Source organism: Camelus ferus, chromosome 4, assembly GCF_009834535.1.
Source record: "Camelus ferus isolate YT-003-E chromosome 4, BCGSAC_Cfer_1.0, whole genome shotgun sequence".
Lineage (NCBI taxonomy): Eukaryota > Metazoa > Chordata > Mammalia > Artiodactyla > Camelidae > Camelus > Camelus ferus.
The window spans coordinates 7,899,857-7,920,268 of NC_045699.1; the positions used below are offsets into that span (position 1 = coordinate 7,899,857).

General features: G+C 36.5%; 1 protein-coding gene across 1 annotated transcript in view; it reads left to right on the forward strand.

Annotated features, from left to right (window-relative positions):
- Nucleotides 1-20,412, forward strand: part of AGTPBP1 (ATP/GTP binding protein 1) — a 133,237-nt gene that overhangs the window by 90,198 nt on the left and 22,627 nt on the right. Inside the window, exons 18-22 of the mRNA XM_032477488.1 lie at nt 11,126-11,213; nt 14,324-14,468; nt 17,107-17,260; nt 18,324-18,504; nt 19,790-19,919. Of these exons, the coding sequence (XP_032333379.1) occupies nt 11,126-11,213; nt 14,324-14,468; nt 17,107-17,260; nt 18,324-18,504; nt 19,790-19,919 (698 nt within the window). The remainder of the gene's footprint in view (nt 1-11,125; nt 11,214-14,323; nt 14,469-17,106; nt 17,261-18,323; nt 18,505-19,789; nt 19,920-20,412) is intronic.

The window sequence follows — 20,412 nt, forward strand, 5'->3', positions numbered from 1 at the left end:
CAGCCTTTTTAATACTGCAGTATGTGATTTGTACATACATATAGTTATATATTTATTTAAAAACATAAGGCTTATAACCCATGCAGTTTCATAGGCTGTACTTTAACCAAACATTATATCATCAATATTTTTCTGATCATTAAATATCCCTCTGAAACAGAGTTTCATGGACATCCTGTGACAGTTCCATATCTTATTTACCCAAATCTTCTTTCGTTGGACATTAAAGTTGTTTTTTTCCTTCCAGTTTTATTGAGGTATAATTGACATACAGCACCATATAAGTTTAAAGGGCACAACGTAATGATTTGACTTAACATCATGAGATGATTACTGCAGTGTTTAGTGAACCTGTTACAGCAAGTTGTTTCTAATTACTTTCTATTTTAAATACTACTCAGAAAAACATTATTGTACTAAATATTCTCTCGCATAGTTTATTCTGAATAATTTTATCAAGTGCTCCCAAATTTCCATTGTGCTAAACTTATGCAATAATATGGGAGAAATCAGATTTCTTATGTTAAACCTTGCCACTTAGGAACATGGTGTGTATATTTATTTATTCAACTTTTTTATGCCCTCATCTAAGTTTTTCAGTTTTCTTTTTGTAAGTTCTATCCATGTCTGTTTACCTGCATTTTTAAGTATTGCGCTAGGGGTCCCGGGTCTCATGCCCACACACTGGTGTGTGGGGCTGGGTCCTAGGTTCTCTGGTGGACGTGGCCATGTCTGGGGTGGCTGTCACTTCAGGGGTCTTAAGGGGTCTTAGGACAGCCTGCCTGTTGGTGGATGGGGCTGTGTTCTGGTTGCTTGGCCTCAGGCATCCCAGAACTGGAGCCTCCAGGCTGTTGGGTGGGGGACGGGCTGGGCCCTGGGGCCAGTAGGCTGGATTCCACAGTGGCGCTTGCCAGCACCAGTGTCCTCCTGGTACAGCAAGCTCCCCAGAATGGGTGCCCCCAGCACCTGTGTGCTTAGGCAAGCTCCAGGTTCCTCCTACCTCTCCGAGGGGCTTCCCAAGACCAGCAGGTGGGTGTGACGCAGGCTCCTTTCAGATTACTTCTTCCCTGGGTCCTGGAGCATGTGTGAGTTTGTGTGGCGTGGAATCTCTATGTCCCACAGCCCCATGGCTCTCCTGAAAGTAAACCCTGCTGGCTTGTCTTCCTGGTGCGGGACCCTGGCCTGGGGAACCTCATGTGGGGCTCCGACCCCTGGCTCCTCGGGGGGAACCTCTGCAGTGATACTTATTCTCCTGTTTGTGCGTTGCCCGCCCAGAGGTCTTGACTGCGCCATGACTGCCCTCCCAACCTGTCTCATTGTGGTTCTGCTTTATATATTTAGTTGTAGAAGATGCTCCCTGGGAGGTTCTGGCCTTTGCCACTGATGGTTCAGCAGATAGTTGTGCTTTAGCTGTGCCTGTGAGAGGTGGTGGGCTCAGGGTCTCTCTCCTCTGTGAGCATTAAGGTTTCGTATCGGATCTCAGTTACAGCCTGATTCTGTACCCCTCTCCTCTAGAGTTTGATGCTAAGACCTCCGTGTTATTTTCTACGTTGCTTCTTTTTGTGTGGTTTAAGTATCCTTTTTGACCTAAGAATTATTTAGGAAGGGGCTTGTTATATTTTTAGTGGTTAAATTACTTTGGTCATGATTTTTCTTATTATAGTCACATTTTAATCAGTTTTGTTCACAGATGTGAAATTTATGATTTGGAATAATTTTTATGGCTTAATACCTAGTCGATTTTTTTTTGTTCATGGGCTCTTGGAATATAATATATATTCTTTGTTGGTAACATAATTTAATATACATTGTTAAGTTTATTGTTGTAAATCCATTTATTCAGTTTTCTGTATCCTTGTTTATTTTGTATCTTCTCTGTTTGCCAAAGACTTAAAAAAACATGTCTCTCACATCTGTTATCTTTCTGTCAAGACCTCATTTAAATATATATGTATTTCTGTTTCAATGCAGTATCATTTAGCACATAGACGTTTATAACTTTTCTTTATTCCTTTATATACCCATTAACAGTATAAAATAGTCATACCTATTCCATTCAGTATCCTTTGCTCAGAATTCTATTTTTATATTATATTGGTTTGAATTTGTTTGGTACATCTAGCTGATTCTTTTTATAAGTAAGAGGTTGCATTTTGTTGTTCAACCTTTGTCTTTTAATATGTGATTTTAACCTATTTAAAATTTTTTTTAATTGATACATTTGGTTTTGTTTTTTTTTCTCCTATTTTCTATTTTTGTTCTCCTTTATTTTCTTTATATGTTGTTCTTTAAGGGCCTTCAAGGTGTAGTACAACAGGTTTTTTAGCTGTGGGAATCCATAAGATGTATGCATAAAAATAGATTGTGAAGCATATTCTGCACTGGACTTTTCTCAGTCCTGCTCCATCTGCCTTAAGTTTGGTAGAGATTCCTCCCAGATTCTGACAAGAAGATGTCTGTCGTGACTCTTCTTTTTATTTTTCTATGTTTGTAAGTATTTAATTAGGAAGTTGGTAGAAACTGCGGAAGGAGTTGTTAAGTAGCTGTAATTTTTAAATGAACTCTACTATTAGATTTGTTCTGTTAATGCAGCAAATGACAAATCTTGACGTGTAAGAACATCAGGGGAGTCAGAAGGGGCCAATATTTTAGTAAATTAGAGTTCAACACTTCAAGAAATGATAACTAGCTAGGTACTTAATGTTCCTGTCGTCAGATTCATGTTGAATTCACTGCAGAGACGGGACTGATGACTGAAGAAAATATTTGCAGTGGAAGCTTCTTCAGCCAGAAGAATTTACTTAATTGCCATACATGATTGAAGTCAGGAAATAATTAGGAAATTGTAAAAATTTTTTTGGCTTCTCATTGGGACGTGCTGCTTGGGAGAGTATTTAGTTGTTGGGTTCTTCTAGCACATGTGCCCAATAGAGGTCTTGTTCTTTGGCAGTGCCCCCCACATGGACAGAGTTAGTTGCTTTTTTTCTCAAGTTGCCCTTTTCTTGGAGAATTTTTAGGTAATTCCATTAAATACATGGTTTTCTTAGCTTTGGTTTTCTCACAATGAATATTTTTTGTGAATTTGTGTTTGAGAATGGATGTCCCTGTATAATGCTGGTACGTACGTGTCCTATCCAGCCCTTCCTCTCCCCTTGCCCCCATCACTTGAAGGAGGTTTGCTCAAGTCACCACTAGATGGCAGTCTTGCGTTTTGATAACGTGGCGCTTTCAGGGGGAGCTCCCTCTTTCTCCCTCACCCTTCCTCTCCCAAGTCTCCCAGAGACATGAAGATTTTAAACCAGCTTCTTACATAAAGTGAACATATGTGGAAGCAGGCAACAAAATGGAATTTTGGAGTCAATTCTGTCGCATTCCCACCTCACTCACATTAGTTGATTCCGTACTTTGAAGTTGAGCTGAGCTGTCTCTTGACTAAAGTTTTCCCCGACTCCCCGGACTGCATCGGTCCCCTCCATAAGAGTTCCTTGCAATTTTCTCCTTTTAGGGTGCTCTTCACAGTTCCATGTTGTTTTTGTATGTGGCTAATTAATACTTCCCCTCCTTGTGTCCGCCCCCTTCCCCCACCAAGCTTGTGTGTATATTCTACAAGGCCAGGGAGAGCATTTCTGTTGCTGACCACTGTATTTATAGTAAGGCATTTAGTTGATGTTTAGTAAATATTTGTTAAATAAAGTGAGGCAATGGGTGGAAGAACTATAAAGATCCCATTAGAAACATAAAATGATGCACACAAAGTATCTATCAAGAGACTCGTTCAATTTATGATCATCGTTTTCTAAATGTTTTTTATATGTAATTTCAAACTTACAGAAAAGTACTCTTTATCCACGTCGGGCATGGAAAGTGATGCCTGATCACCCTAGAAAACACTTCCGGTATGTTTTGCGCAAACATGGCATTTTTCTGTTTAACTGCAGGATAGCTGTCAACATGAGGAGATTATCGTAGGTACATGAATCCCATCTAATCCTTAGACCCCTATTTTAGTTTCACCTGTTTTCTCAGTGATGACCTTAACTGCATAAGGATTCAGCTCAAACCACACACTGTATTTAGTTGCCAAGTCGCTAGACTATTTTAGCCAGGAACAGTTTTGCGGTCTTTAAGGTTCATGACCTTGACACTTTTGAAAACTATACCACTTACTTTGTAGAATGGTTCTCAGTTTGGGATTGTCTCCTGTTCTTCACGGTATGATTTAAGTCAGTCATCTTTGGCAGGAATATCACAGAAGTGATGCTGTGTTCTGGTGATACAGGATTTTTTGCCTGTTCTGTTACTGGTAATAATCATTTAATCACTTGATTAAGTTGGTGTCTGCCAGGCATCTTCATTGTAAAGTTACCATTTTTCTTTTTGTTATTAGTAATTATTTTACATATGAATATCGGTATAGAATTGGTTTCCTGTCTTAGTGGGTTGTGATTTGCTGCTATTATTATTATTATTTAATATTTAAATTTCCAAAGATTTGGCCATTGGGATCCCTTCATGCTGGCTTGTGTGTTCTTCTGACTTGTCCCCATCATTCTTCAGGGCACCCTTGCTTTTTGGCACAAGATGCTCAGGGCTCATCTTGCCTTTCCCTGCTTCTGCCTAGAAACAGTCATTTCTTCAAAGAGCACTGCTTTGTTTTAGTGGAGAATGGTATTTAAAAACAAGATCTGTGTGCATAGTGTGTACATTGTTGTTGGACCTGTCCATGGATAGACGTAGGGGATATGTTTGTATATACAAACATTTGTACAGGATTTTCGTTTATAGTAGCTTATATGTGTGTGTATGTTTATTTCTGTGTGTGTATGTGTGTTATATGCTACACACACACATATGTACACACACAGTGTCTCCATGAGGTTACACTGACACCGTCACTTCCACAGGCTTTATTCTCATTTTCTAGTTTTCCCTACATATTCACAACTTCCTTCTCCAGCTTGGGGAACTGTGGCTTCTATTATTCTTAATATGTTTGCTTATTTGATCAGTTCCAGCATATGTAGCTGTCTCTGCTCTGTACCTCTGGGCAGACGCCCTCCTCACCTCATTCAGGGTCTGACACCCAAGTCAACCTGCCTCCCCTGCCCCCTGCATGGGTGTCCTTTCTGCTTTTTTCCATTTTGTTTTTAATTTCTAGTTTTATTACATGGTCATCAGAGAGTTTTGTTTGTAAGATTCCTCTTTTATGGGACTTATATTTCCTGTTGATCTAATATATGCTCAATTTTTGTGACTATTCCACAGACTCTGAGAAGAATGTATATTCTCTATTATCACTACACAGTGTTCTACATGCGTACATAAGATTTGCCTTATTAATTCTATTATTTAGATCTATATACATATTCTTAATTTTTGTTCACTTTGTCTGTTTTGTACTGAGAGTGGAGCGTTAGAGTCTACTATCAATAATATGTTTCTATTTTACTTCAGTATTTCCTGTAGCTTATGCTTCATGTAGGAAATTGGTCTTACCTGGTGCATAGTCTTGCTCTATTTTCACTGTGAATTCTAACTTTATAAAATTCCTTCTTTGTCTCACTTAGTATTTTTTGGCCTGAAATCTACTTTGATCTCAGGATTTCAACCCCTGCTTTATTGTTTCCATTTCCCTCGTATCTTTGCCCATTTTTCTACTTACAGGTAATTCGAAGTTTGCTGTATTCCGTTTGGCGGTGAAGCTGAAGGCCTGGGGCATGTGAGGTTTTATTTGTGCTACTTGCTGAATTTATTTATTTGTTTTTGGTGAGGATGTGTGGAGGGATTCTGATTCAAATGGCTACCGTTATCCACCAGACCAAGAATCTCACCTTTCTATTTTTAGTATGACTCCTTACTGTTAACACCAGCCGTATTCGAAGCATATATTTTTTCTCCGTAGAGTTACTGAGTCCAGGTGACACACGCAGCTTGTGATAGGTACCTTCAGGCTGTTCAAGCTCCATTTTAGACTCTTCTTGTCCCCCTCATCTGTTAAATGAGGGTGTCAGCCTCCACTTGAAAACGTTATGTCTGTGATTCCCGGTACGTTGAGTGCTTGTCCGTCTCTGTATCCGCACCTGGTACTGCGCATGCTGTCAGCACAACTTCGGCCTTTCCATGGATATTATTAGAGGCCAGTGCCAGTGGATCCTGGTTTCACTGTGGCAATTTAATATTTTGGTTATCTGTATCCAGGTGGCCAGACGGACAATTCTTAGCATATTTATTTGATACACGTAAAGACTTACCCTTTGGCTAAAGACTAAATCAGTTACCCAAGTATGGCCTTTCTATATCAGGTTGAGTAGAGTGTGGTTAACTCGATCTGAGTTACCTCATTTGATTGATTCTTACGGGGGCAGCCTGTTTTGTTCAGGTGGTTTCTGTTATAGTCAAGACTTCCCAAATGTAGCTCCCTTCACTGTAACCAGAATGAACCATCATTTAAAAAGTGATATAAGAATACATTGTCTTTTATAAAATTAGAACACTTCAGATAAGTCTAATATGCTCTTTGACCTCAGCCTGAACCTTGTTCCTCCTTTCCTGCAATTAAGCATTATTATGAGTTTCGTGTGCCTAGAGGAGGTGGAGGTTTCACACTGAAATGGCTCGCTGACTCCTAGGAAGAAATAGGGAAGACAGGAATCTTTTATATGTACCAGTGAAATACTTGAGTTTCAGGTATAAAGTGAAAATATTAACATACTTCTACTTTAGAAGAACTTATATCATCATCATCATAGCAGCAGCTAACATTTATTGAAAATTTGTCATGTGCCAGGTCTTCTTTTACTGCCGACACATGGGGCACTCTTAATCCACACAACAAACAAGGGGGCAATAGGTGGTTTAGTTATCCGCCAGGGATCATGCGTCTGACACGTGGTGACGCTGGAATCCAGACCCGGGTAGTCTGGTCACAGGCCATGTGCTCTAATCACTGTGTTGTCCTGCGTGGGGAGAAATGAGGTTAGTATTGGACTTCTCATCTCTGTCACTGGAAGCTAGAGGATAGCCAGATGTCTTTTGCAAAGTCTGTCATTCCTTTGTCACTGCCAACAGACTTCATCTTTGTGTGTGTAGAATTCAGAAAATCTGCTCCTGTGAACCCTCCCTGAGAAAAATAAATGAAGAAAAAGATCTCAAGATGGAAGACTGGGAATTTATAAAAATGTGTTAAGTAAAAACATTTTAAAAGGGGTGCCATGGGAGAGGTGAAGGCTAACTTGTCTTGGTGGGGTTGCTTGGTTATTTAATATGATACAGTTTTAGAGAAATGCCAGTTAATCTTAACTATTAGGATGGGAGGTGGAATTGAGAAGCACAGTAGAAAGCTTCCAAGTGACAGAAGGAGGAAAGGAAATGGGGAAAAAGGTAACCAAGCAAGTAGAATAAGAAGGTGTAAAGAAGGAGACAAAGCATTTAGTGACCAGTAGGAGGAAAATAAGATGGATGGAATGAAGTGCACCGTGTATCTGTCATTACTCTGAGCCGAAGTGTCCTCAAAGGCCAGATATTGAAAGTTACACAGTGTGTAGGGAAGGGACAATGTGTGTGGGTGTGTGTATTAAGTGATAAAGCTGAAATAGATGGTTGGGCAGAGATAAACTCTGTAAATGCAAATAAAATAAAGGAAAAGTGGTAATATTAATGTCAGATAAAGAATAATTCAGGGTCAAAAGCACTGACTAGACACTGTGAATTTACAAGTTGCAGTCCTTGAAGATGCTATAATGATTACAGACCTTTTCTCATTGAGATATAATTGACATATAACATTGTATTAGTTTCAGGTGTACAACCTGATTCAATGTATACATTGTGAAATGATCATCACATTAAGTCTAGTTAACATCCATCACCTATCATCATAGTTACAGACTTTTTTTTCTTGTGCTGGGAATTCTTAAGGTCTGTTCTCTTCAACAGCTTACATACATGCACTTTAGTATTATTAACTGTAGTCACCATGTTGTATGTTGTATCACCATGACTTAGTTATTTTATAACTGGAAGTTCGTACCTTTTCACCACTTTGACCAACCCCTCCATCCCCTGCCTCTGGCAGCCACCATCTGTTCTCTGTGTCTATGAATTTGTTTTTTGGCTTTTTTTAATTTTTAAATTTTTTTAAGATTCCACACATAAGCAAGATCATACAGTATTTGTCTTTCTCTCTCCAACTTATTTCACTTATCAGTGTATTGCCCTCAAGTTCCATCCATATTGTTGCAAATAGCAAGATTTCCTTCTTTTCTATGGCTAAATAATATTCCATTATACTTACATACACACACATACAATCATGCACACATTATATATATATACCACGTCTTCTTTATCCACTCATTCATCAGTGGACACTTAAGTTGCTTCCGTGTGCTGACTCTTGTTAAGTAATGCTGCGTTGAACATGGGGAGGTCCTTACGTCTTTTTGAGTTTGTTTTTTTTAAGGATAAATACGAGGGAGTGGAACTTCTGGATCATATGGTAACTCTATTTTTAATTATTTGAGCAATCTCTGTACTGTTTTCCATAGTGGCTGCACCAATTTACATTCCCACCAACAGTGCACAAGTGTTCTCTTTTCTTCACATTCTCATCAACACTTGTTATTTCTTGTCTTTCTAATAATAGCCATTCTAGCAAGTGAGAGGGGATATCTCATTGCGGTTTTGGTTTGCATTTTCCTGACGACGAGTGATGTTGAGTACCTTTTCATGTACCTGTTGGCCATCTCTGTGTCTTCTTTGGGAAGTGTCCATTCAGATCCTCTGCCCACTTTTCAGTTAGATTTTTTGCTATTGAGTTGTATGAGTTCTTCATGTATTTTGGATATTAACCCCTTATCAGATACATGATTTGCAAATATTTTCTCCCATTTGTTAGGTTGAGGTTTCATTTTGTTGATGATTTTCTTTGATGTATAGAGCACAAGCCTTTATACAACACAACAACCATAACCACATGGCACCCACATAGGTGGAGCAAAAGCTCCAAGAAATACAACCTCATTAGGGGACAGTTATTGTGAGAATTTAAAATTCAGTTCTTTAGTGGCGCTAGGCTCTTTTCCTGTGCTTAACAGCCACGTATGGCCAGTGGTGGCCACATTGGACCGTGCAGATACGAAACATTTTCATTCTGACAAAGTCCAATTGGATGGCTCTAATGTAGAAAGTACTGCAAAGGAGATCACTTTATAGACTTATGGAACACAGCTAAACTAGTATTTAGAGGAAAATAGAACACCTCTAATAACTGCATTATTTAAAATTAAAAAAGACTGAAAATAAGTTATTATTCAACTTAAGTACTCAGTTTTTAAGTACTTAAAAAATAAGTACTGAACTTAAGATACTAGAAAGATAAAAAAAAAATACCAAAAGAAGTAAGAGAATATTTTTAAATGTCAAAGATCACAAGATAGAAATGGAACAAACATAGAAATTCTGAAAATAGGAAAAAGTAGAGATTCTGAACAGATTAGAACTGTTGAAAAGGAAATAAAAATATATTAGTCACCATATCACGATGATATTCCAGCTGACTTATATTTACTTTAAAAAAATAGATTGTGCTTTTATTCCAATAAATGATGGACAGTTTTAAAATATATTTTCTGAAGCTAGTGTATTCTTATACCAATCCTTGGTAAAGGTAATTTTTTTAAGTAAAAGACCAATATTTAGGTGCAGAATTCTAAATGAAATTTAGTCAATTTAATCATTACCAGTAAAAGAACAGCATTTTCCTGGAATGCTAGGGTCAACATAATTTACTGCCTCAGCAGGTTAAAGGAGAAAAGCCATGTAATTCTATTAGTGGATGCTGAAATTTGATAAACTAATTAAAACACTTAAGTTTAATAGAAATTATGGAAGAAACTGCTCCAGTTATGGGAATAACCATAGCACCTACCATAGAGGGTAGTGATGAGGAGTTAATAGCTTAACATATGTAAAAAGACTTAGAACAGTGGCTGGCGCATATAAATTATTCAGTGTTAGCTCTTTTTATTATTTAAATATGATAAAGTTGGTTTGTAAAAAACAATTGGCAAATATTACATTGAATAGGAAAATATTTTGATTAAAATTATGAACAAGATAGAGTTTTGTTCTTATGGCAATATTCAGAATTGTTTTGATGTTGTTTCATGTCTCTCAATACAATAAAAGCAGAAAATAAAGTGATATAAATATTAAAAGAGGAGATAAAATATTTTAAATTGCAAATGATATGATTTACATGCCTAGAAAACCCAAGAGACTATTAAAGACTGATGAAAATACTCAGAAGTTTAACATAATGGTTCTGCAGGAAGAAAATGACTTTATCTTTAAGTTGGAATTTAAGAAAAGTCAAACTATATCTCAATAAAAATCGTCAGCCTTTCCAAGATTAAAATATGAATTTCATTAATTCCAGTTAGAAACCTAGTACAGTATTTTATGAAATTGGGTAAGATGATTTTAAAGTTTATGTGGAAAGTATATTTCTAAAACTACCCGAGAAAATATACTATTTAACTCTGTGCTTGTTACCAGTCCCCCCTCCTCCCCCCTTCCTCATGCTCCCCGGTGCTATAAATCCCTGTTTGTATGGAGGAGGTTGAGGAAGAAAGCAGCCGTGCCATTTTGGTGGCGTTGTTTTCCTTACCTCAGTGTGGATGGAATCTGTGGAGAGTTAGAGAGGTGATCATACTTAACTTTTTAGTATGTTTTTGTCTGTTTCACTTGTGATAAGGAATATACATAATATATATAACATACATTCCTTGTTATTTTTATATGTAATGTGTGTTCTTTGTTATTTTTAACTGATCTAATAAGAAAAGGTAATAGAAAAAAGTTTAATGACTTCACTCATTGAAGTTATAATCCCATTTTAGTTTTTTAAAACTGGCAATAAGAACATATTGTTGATTGATTTAGGAGATTTTAAAGAAAGATCTCAGATTTTTTTAAAAATACATACTAAAAAACTAAAATGTATTTTATTTTAGCTCTCCTGAATGTTTGGTGCTTTTTACAATGGCAAGATTAATTTTTAACTCAAAAAATTCTGAAAAGAATTTTCTCTTTTTTTTTTTTTTTTCTTCTCTCCCTGTGAAAGGTATGCAACCGCTCATGTATTCAGTTCAGGAAGCATTAAATGCCAGACCATGGTGGATTCGTGTGGGGACTGACATTTGTTACTATAAGTAAGTATTCTGAGAATAACAGGACATCAGTTGACAGAAGGAAATATTAACTTCATCCTATTTCAACTTAAAAGTAAAAGGTAGAGTTATTGTGTTCTTTGCATTGTGGCGATATGCTTTAGTGTTACTTCTAACAGAGTTTTTAAAATTTGAGATCCATTTAAGGGGCATATTTAGTGGAAGTAAAATGTGTTTTATAGACAGACAGACTTCAGTCCAAATCTTGTCTCCCCTACTTAGATGTGTCTTCAACTGTTTTAGCTTTAAAATTCTGAAAACTTCATTGAATAAGACCGAAATTAGAAATTCTAGGAAATAATTTACAGCGCTTTTTTGGTTGCTCCGATGATATTAAGTATACTTCTTATCTCTTCTGCACGCAAATGTCTGCCTCATTTTAACTTCCAAAATAGTTTACCTGGAGCTGTATTCCACAGTTACTTTGTTTCAGCTTTGACGTCAAATAGGTGATGACTTATCAAGTTAGAAATACATGCTAGAGATCATTTATTGCTTCCATGAAATAATTGGACTGTTCTTCAACGTCATGTCCAAGTAATCTAGGGTTATCATATGCCTTGCTTCCTACGTTTACTGTTTCTGCATGTAATGTTTCAAGATAACTTTCATCCACTATTTCCTCTGTTAATAGACATCCCTTTTTCTTCTCTGTCATTCATCTTAATCCTGGCACTTCTGTTTAGTGGGTTTTGACTTTTTATGTTTTATATTGTGCTTATTAACTTACACTAGTACCCTTTCTCTTTTAGTTTCTTCAGTTAGAGGAGGAAGACTTCTAACATTAAGCTGTTTTTAACGGTTTAGTCATTGCTTTGGAAAAACCTAGGGCGTAGGTACTGTTACTTCCTCAGAAAGAAATGTCCCTTGGACTTCATCTCAGTAGGGTTTCCCCCCTTTTATTAGCAAAATAAATAGTAAATCAATGAGGAACAGAAGTAAAAGTTTATATGTGATTTATCTTCCCCTGAATAAATTTCATGTTTCTTTTAATGCTAGGCTAATATAAAAATACTCTCATCATTTATTTCTTTCTCATAAAGTTGGAGTGAGGAAGTGATGATGTGGAAAGTGCTTGGTTAGATTTTGGCAGACTGATTTAATTTGTTAGAGGATGAAACAGCTTTTTCTCAGAAAGTGTTATTTCTTTCATGCTCTGCTTTTGCACAGTAGAAATCATCAATCAATGATTTCATGCTGTAAAATGAATGGTCAAAGCATGACAGGTGGTTGTTCTACGTAAGAGGTGATGTCAAGGCTTTTTGTCTGTTTAGTTTTTATTTTTTTCTTTTGGCTACTTCCAGACCTGGAATTGGAACTCAGGCCAGTTCAACAGAGACATATTAACCACTTTCTACCTAACAAGCACTGTTCTAGTTGCTTTCCTCAAGCCTGAAATCCAGATAGTGGGGATTAAAATCTACTGCATTTGCATCGTCTCTTAACTTCGTGTTGCCCAAGGCCTCTCATACTTGTTTGTCTCATCTTTAAAATGAGAATTAAACTGCCTTCCATGAGTATATGAGAGGACATAACCTATGGACTGCCGTGTGTGGCTGTAGCATGGTGTAGCTGTAGTCTGGTGGCAAAAATACCTCTTCAATTAGATGTTACATTTTGTGGGGGGAATGAGTTGGCAGGATCTACTTCTAGACCTTATTTTGAATTTTTCTCAACCCTTAGCACTCTGTCATTGAGTCAAGATATAGTGGTTAAGTTAATGAAGACAATCTAATTTGTTTTAGGTCAGTGTTCTTTTATTTTCATTAATAACAAGCTTGATTTTTTACAAAATTGTATTAGAAAGCCTGATCCCAGACTAGTTCTAAGAATGTGCTCTACCTTGAATGCCTTTGTGCATGAGTAAATAATCTAGAGGCCCTGGATTTTCCTTCAGTTCATGGCTTAAAAAATACCCAGTGATTTGGAATTTTAGAAATTAAGTTGATTGACAAAGTCATCTTTAGTTCATTATACGCCAGTGATATTTTAAGTCTGGCAAGTAATATGTGGTTTTAAAAGCTTTTTATTAGGGAAATCTCCAGACATTTACAAAAGCAGGTAACAGGACAATGAGGCCCCCGTGTATGCATCGTTCAGTCTCAACAGTGATCAGCACGTGGTTTTGTTTTAGCTACACTTTCACCCCTCCTTCCACACTGAGTTTTTTTAAAGTATTTCCAGATACAGTTTATCCACAAAATCTCAAAAGCTTTTGTCTTTTAGAGATACATATTTAAGACAGTTTAACCACAATGCCATTATCATACTGAAGAAAATTCCTTAATATGATAAAATATCCAGGCAATGTTCAGATTTCCTCAGTTGTCTCATAAATGTTACTTTATAGTTGGTTTGTTTCAATCAGTCCAACCAAGGGACCCCACATTGCATTTGATTTTTGTGGGTATGTCCCTTGAGTCTCAATTTATAGGCCTCCTTTTTCTCTTTTCAAATTTCTCCTTTATTTATTGAAGAAACTAGATCACTCATTTGTCATGCAGGATTTTCCGCATTTTGGACTTTGCTGATTTCAGCCCTGAGGTGTTAATGAATTCTTCTATCCCACCGATTTCTTACAAACCAGTAGTTAGATCTAGAAGCCTGATCAACTTTAGGTTTGATTTTCGACGAGAATACTTCATAGATGGTGCAGGGAATTCCTATTGCATCACATCAGGAAGCATATAATCTCTGGTTATTTCCTTTTTGTAATCTTAAAGTTGATTAGTGAATTCAGGAATTGTCATCTGATCCATCAGCCTTTCATCTAACGGTTGTCACAGCCATTGGTGATCCCTGCCAGATCCAGTTATGTGTATGGCTAGCAAAGAATGGGGATCTAAAACTTTATTGACATGCAGAGCAGTAACTATTTAATTCATAAATCCAGGAGTGGAAAGTTATGATGTTGGCTGATAGCAATTAACTGCTTTATTAATACCAAGTCTATTTTTTAAGGGTATTTAAGTTACACTTTTTACAAATGATGGTTTTTCTTTTTTTCCTGAAATTCTGTTTAATAAAATAGCAAGAAAAATCAGAATTTTGGTGTGGATGAAATAAACACGTTTTATGCTCTTCTACTGCAGAAATCACTTCTCAAGAAGTTCGGTTGCTGCAGGCGGGCAGAAGGGGAAGTCCTACTACACAATTACATTCACTGTCAGTTTCCCGCATAAGGATGATGTGTGCTACTTTGCCTATCACTATCCGTACACGTATTCGACTTTGCAGGTGAGAACTCACTGAGTTGCACTGTGACCGTTACTGTGTTACATGTATATGTGTCAGATAACTGAAGAAACATTGCTTTAATTAATATTTTAATAAGATTAAAAAAAAAAGATCCAGTGTTAACAGTTTCAGGAAATAATACAATATTTGTTGTAATCAGTAAAGTAAAATGGGAATGTGGTCTTTATTTTTATTTAATAGAGATACTCCGGAAATTTGACGTGATTTTTACTTGCCATCTTTGGGTAAAAATCTAGAAATCACAATTTACAGATTTTAACTAGATGAGATTTCCACTTGTTTAATGAGAAGCATTGAATCTCGCAGAAAACAGTAGAAAAATATGGATGCAATATAAGTTTTTCTGTAGGGGATTCATTACTTCTAATGGTTTAATATGGAGTCCTAGATCCAGATTGCTTAGAATGTGGGGTATAAGAGTTGTTTTGTGGGTTCTTTTGAGATTTTTTGATTATTTGCATTGTAAAACAAAGAACTCAAGTAATTCCTGGGGCAGATTTATTTTCAGAACAGAATGTCTGTCCTAATGATCAAGGATATGATCATCTTAGAACCCAGAAAGAAATTTGAGCACTGTGATTAGAAACAAGCTTCCAAATTATTAGACAGAAGAAATGAGAGGAAAATATAGTCCACAGAGCAGAAGAGATGTCAAGGCTGAGAGCATTAAATGAGGCTCACTTTATTTTAATAAGGTTACAACCCACAGTGAAGGTATAATCAGTTCTCTTTCTGCGTGACTAACATAGCATCAGAAACGTAGTGTTGTCATTTACATGGTTATGTTACTGTCCTTTACTGATGTTACCTTTTTAACATAGTTCAAATTTCCATACTTTCTTCCAGTCCCACTGCCACAACCAGGCATTACCTTTGTTCCTCACCTGGACTCCTGCCAACTTCTTTATAACTGGTGTCCTAGAACTCACATTTATCCCCACACTGTAGCAAGAGGGCTCTTTGATGGCAAATCTAATCGTATAAATCCCCTGCTTAAAACCCCTTAGTAATTTGCCTTGCCGTTTGTATGAAGTCTAAAATTCTTACCATGGTTCATTCAGTCATTTTTCTACTCCTTCGCACAGTTTTTTGTTTGTTTGTTTGTTTTTTTTTTTTTTTTTTGGCCATTTCCTCATACTGTTTGAGCTGTTATTTACTTAATATTTATCTTTAAATAGACTTTAAAATATTTCACTCTTTAAAGATTATCCTCATCCAAAGTTAATACCTGTGGAATTACAGGTTTAATATGCTAGACTTTTTTTTTTTTCCTAATTCTCAGTAAAATACATATCTATTAAACATTTTTAAAGATTGTGCACATGTCACTTAGCTGTCTTAATGTTACCCAGTGGCACAAACACTGTGCTCTGGGAAGGACTGGTCTGCCAGGCCCTTCATTCTGTGTTAAATTCTTGACTTTTCACCTTTTCTTTCTGGTCTAGCTCTCATGAATCTTTTTCAGGTCTTTGAAATGCCCTTCTTCTTTCTTATTTTGTAGTCTTCCTTTGTACTTTCCTTCTGCCTACAGCACACTTTCCATCCCTTTTACTCACCCTTTGGATGTCACTTTAAGTGTAGTTTTTTTCTGGAAGACCTTCCTCACTGCCCAGCCTCGGCAAGTCTCCTCTACCTTTATTCTGAGTTTTCATAGCGCTCTATATTTTTTCTAGGCTAGGGTCCATTTATTCATTGTTGTATCCCCAGAGGGCACAGTTTCAGTCCCTGAAATAGTGACCGTGCAGTAAATCATGATTATGTGAATGAACATAGGCCAAAGTTTGGAAACCAGCTAAGTATCTTAAAATAAGGGATGGAACAGTTTATTTCTGGTGTAACCATAGACTAAAACCATTAAAACTCGTATTTTCAAAAGACATTCAACATGTTTAATGATGTGGTATAGCATGTATAATTATGAGTATACTTAAGTGTATGTATAAATTATTAAGTGATAACATCAGATGATAAAGTCTTATATATAATTACATATAACTGTACATATGACTGTTTATTTGTTAGTTGACATTCGTTAGTAGTAATCTAGGTGATGCAATTATGGGTGTTTTTAATTTCTTCTTGTACCTTCTGTCTCTTCGAGACATTTTATAATGAATCTGTATTAATCTTGAAATCAGGAAAAACGGTTTAAAAACATGCCGCACGATTTTCACTCTCCATATTTTAGGTTGTTGTTGCAGTTCTACGGTCATAAAATTTCAAAATTCAGAAGGCTTTGAAAGCTATAAAAACGTTTGCATAAGCCGTTTGGCAGCAAAGCCTGGCCTGAATTGATGTGAGCTTATTTAGGATATTGATTCCACTTAGAGTGACTCTTCGTAGGTTTTGCTGCAGAAATAATAATGTGCTTGTTACAGGCTGCTGTCGCTGACCCCACTGGTATTATTGCCCAGTTAATGAGCAAGGATATCTATCCCCTCTCTCAAGTTCCCCCAATACTGACACTTAACTGCGTTTGGACCCTTGAGGGCTTCAGAGACGGGGTTAGGAACCGGATTCACTTTGAGTCATGTGGAGATCTGGGTGCACTTACTTCTACTTCTCACAGGGTTTTTTTTTTAATGATTGTATACTTTGCTTTTAACTTTTTATTAAGATGCATCTTCAAAAATTGGAATCCGCACACAATCCTCAGCAAATCTATTTTCGGAAAGATGTGTTGTGTGAAACCCTGTCTGGAAACAGCTGTCCCTTGGTGACTATAACAGCAATGCCAGAGTCTAATTACTATGAACACATCTGTCAATTCAGTAAGTTTGTTTTCTTCTCTCACATGCCAGTCCTGCTTACTCGGTCATCGTTGCCTCACGTGTACTCGGCGAGGTGGGTAACACCAGGAGCAGGCATCAGGAGGCTTGGGTGCTGGTCTTGGTCCCGGTACTGCCTAGCCCTGGGCCTGCTTCTGGGCCTCGGTCCCCTCATCTGGAAAGTGAGGGAGCTGCCCGAGATGCTCCGGGAGGTCTCTTTTGATACTGGTATTCTGCAGTTCTTATCCTTAGAAGTCATACCCAAAGCATAATATGACAACTTATCTTAAGAGTTCCTGTAATAATACCATCAATTAAACAATTTACAACTAATCTTATGTGTAAATAAAACTGCCAGAAACCTATCAAGTGTTGTGATACCAGTACTGAATAGCTGCTTGTTTTCCTCTGCCATTTATATTTTAAAAATTGCTTCAAAAGTACAGCTATGATTAAAAAAAAAATAAGAGAACTGTTCTAATTTTGAAAAGAAGATAAAATACTTTCAGGAAAGAGAGCTTGCTGTGCGTGCAAATATGAGCAGGTGAATGGAATGATCATTTTGCAGACTTGTGTGTCTAACTGTATAGTGAAAAATATTTTTCTTTATGAATCTCTGAGCAGATATACCTTCTTTTCTGTGCTTATCATAGTGACTGTGTGGCAGAAATCAAATTATATGTTCCTTCTTTTCCCCATGACTTTATGAAAAATAAATTATCTCATCTGTATTTCTCCAGCTACTTATTCTTCATGAAACCAAGACGATAGTTAAGAACTAACTTTATATATGAGATTAATCACTGGGAAATAAATAAGCGATTCAAATACTGTTTGTTGTGTTATGTTCGTGGAAGACGTGGCTTATGCGGGTTTTGCCTCTGTTTTCTCTGTGGGGCTAGTGCAGCGCTCCTACGTGGTAGGTGCACAGTGCGTGCCACCATGACGTTACATCAGTGTTCACAACTGATCAGTGAGTGGGAGTATTTCTAAAGCCCCAGAGTCAAACATCGTACAGACTTTTAGTACCTGTTCATTTTAATTTGAGGTTTTATGTGTACTTTAGGAAATCGCCCTTACATTTTCTTATCTGCTCGGGTACATCCTGGAGAAACTAATGCAAGTTGGGTAATGAAAGGAACACTGGAGTATCTCATGAGTAATAACCCTACTGCTCAGAGCTTACGAGAATCCTATATTTTTAAAATTGTCCCTATGCTAAATCCAGATGGTGTCATCAATGGAAAGTAAGTTAAGCAAGAATTATAGAAATATTATGGATTTTTTGTGGCTGTTCTGTATACACTTGTTGAAATAGTAGCATCCAGGTTTTTCTAGAACAAAAAAAAAATTTTGTGGGCAATTAATCTAAGATAAAATTTGTGATGAAAATGTAATTTGTATATTAGTAGTGGTATGACATTTTGAGAAATTCTGTGTCTAATCGTGAGAATATGATTTCATAAAATGTGTGTCTAGCTTGAATTGTTTTAGAAAAATCACAGTGTTAGCATATGAGAAAGATTTTTAACATGTCCCCTTATAGTCCTTTTTTTTTTAAGTTTGTCAGTGGCACGATCTTAGGTTGTTCCAAGATTTAGAATCTTCTGGGATCTGTTTCCACTGACATGGAATATTGGTTCCATCTGCTGACCCCTCCGTGGTATGAGGAGGAATTCCTTTAGAGTGGAGACACTGGAAGGTTTCTTTTTAAGTGGAGGTGGCTTATAGTTAGTATGGTTTATTTATTATGTCAATTAGACCAAGGTCTCTTTAGTGCTTCTGAAAGGTAGGATTTAGTCTAGCGGTCATGGACATCTCCAAAGTCAAGGATACCATGTTTTATTTATTCAAAGGTACATGAATATTTCTCATATTTTATGAAATTTTTGAATTAAAAATAGAATGATTTCTTTTTAGGTACTATGTTATGATTATGGAACTAAAATGAGATTTTATGTCTAGTTTTAAATCAGAAATTTATTGACCAGTTAGAATTCTGTTTATATTTCTCTTATCACTATCTGATTGCTTAAATTTTTGCTCAGTGGCTTTAATACTTAATGCCTATGATTAAATGAAATGTATTTGAATTTTTATAGGAGTGTATACTCTTTATATACTTTCTTGGAAGGAGGGCCCAGACAGCATTTATAATAATAACTAATAACCGAAATACAGAATATTAGCATAAGAAATGATTGTTATGTAGTCAGAATGGAAAATATGACCATGAATAAATTTTATGGAGTATAGAAAAAAAAATCCAGAATGGAGAATTTTTTTCTATAGCTTGAAAAATTTAACCTATAAAACTAAAAGCTTACCACAGTTAAATGCATGTAATACAAGATCTTGCACATAGCAAATGCTTAATAAATGTTTACTCAGTGATATTATAGTATCCATTCTGGTGAGCCCACCATTTATACTTGACATACTTAGTGGAATAGAATCATAAAATTAAATCAAATTTATGTAAGAGCTTATTGATGACAGTGTTTGTCTATTGTTACGTTTACATATGTGTAGTCACCGGTGTTCTTTAAGTGGAGAGGATTTGAATAGACAGTGGCAATGTCCAAATCCAGATTTGCATCCAACAATTTACCACGCCAAGGGTCTGCTGCAATACTTGGCTGCTGTGAAGCGTTTACCGCTGGTAAGTGGCACTGTTTGTCTGTGTAGTCAAAGAAGTGGTTTTGTTGATGAATTACTTAATATTTTGTACATTATTTTCTGGTTGTAAAAGCTGTGTGTTAATTTCAAAAGCAATTTCTTTAAAATATCTTTTGTTATCAGTCACTCTTGTATTAATTACGGTGTAAAATTCATGTGATGTATCCATATTCTTATTTCGTCAGATTTAATTTTTATAATTCTCATGAGCCTTTTACTTTACTTTTTCATTTATGAATATTGGTAACTCCTGGTTGTAAGTCTCAGGTACTTAACGTCACTGTTTGAACAAGGTAAAAGTATGTATCTTTCAGATTCTCAAACTAGTAGAAGCTTATTTCTGATCTCTTTAGCCTGTTCTCAAGCAGGTCTCAAGTGTGCCTGTGGGAAAGACGGTATAGACGTGGTAGGAGACTCTCCTGAACTACGTATACATGTATTTCTGCTGTTTTTGGCAGCTTTTGTTTAGAGTGTGT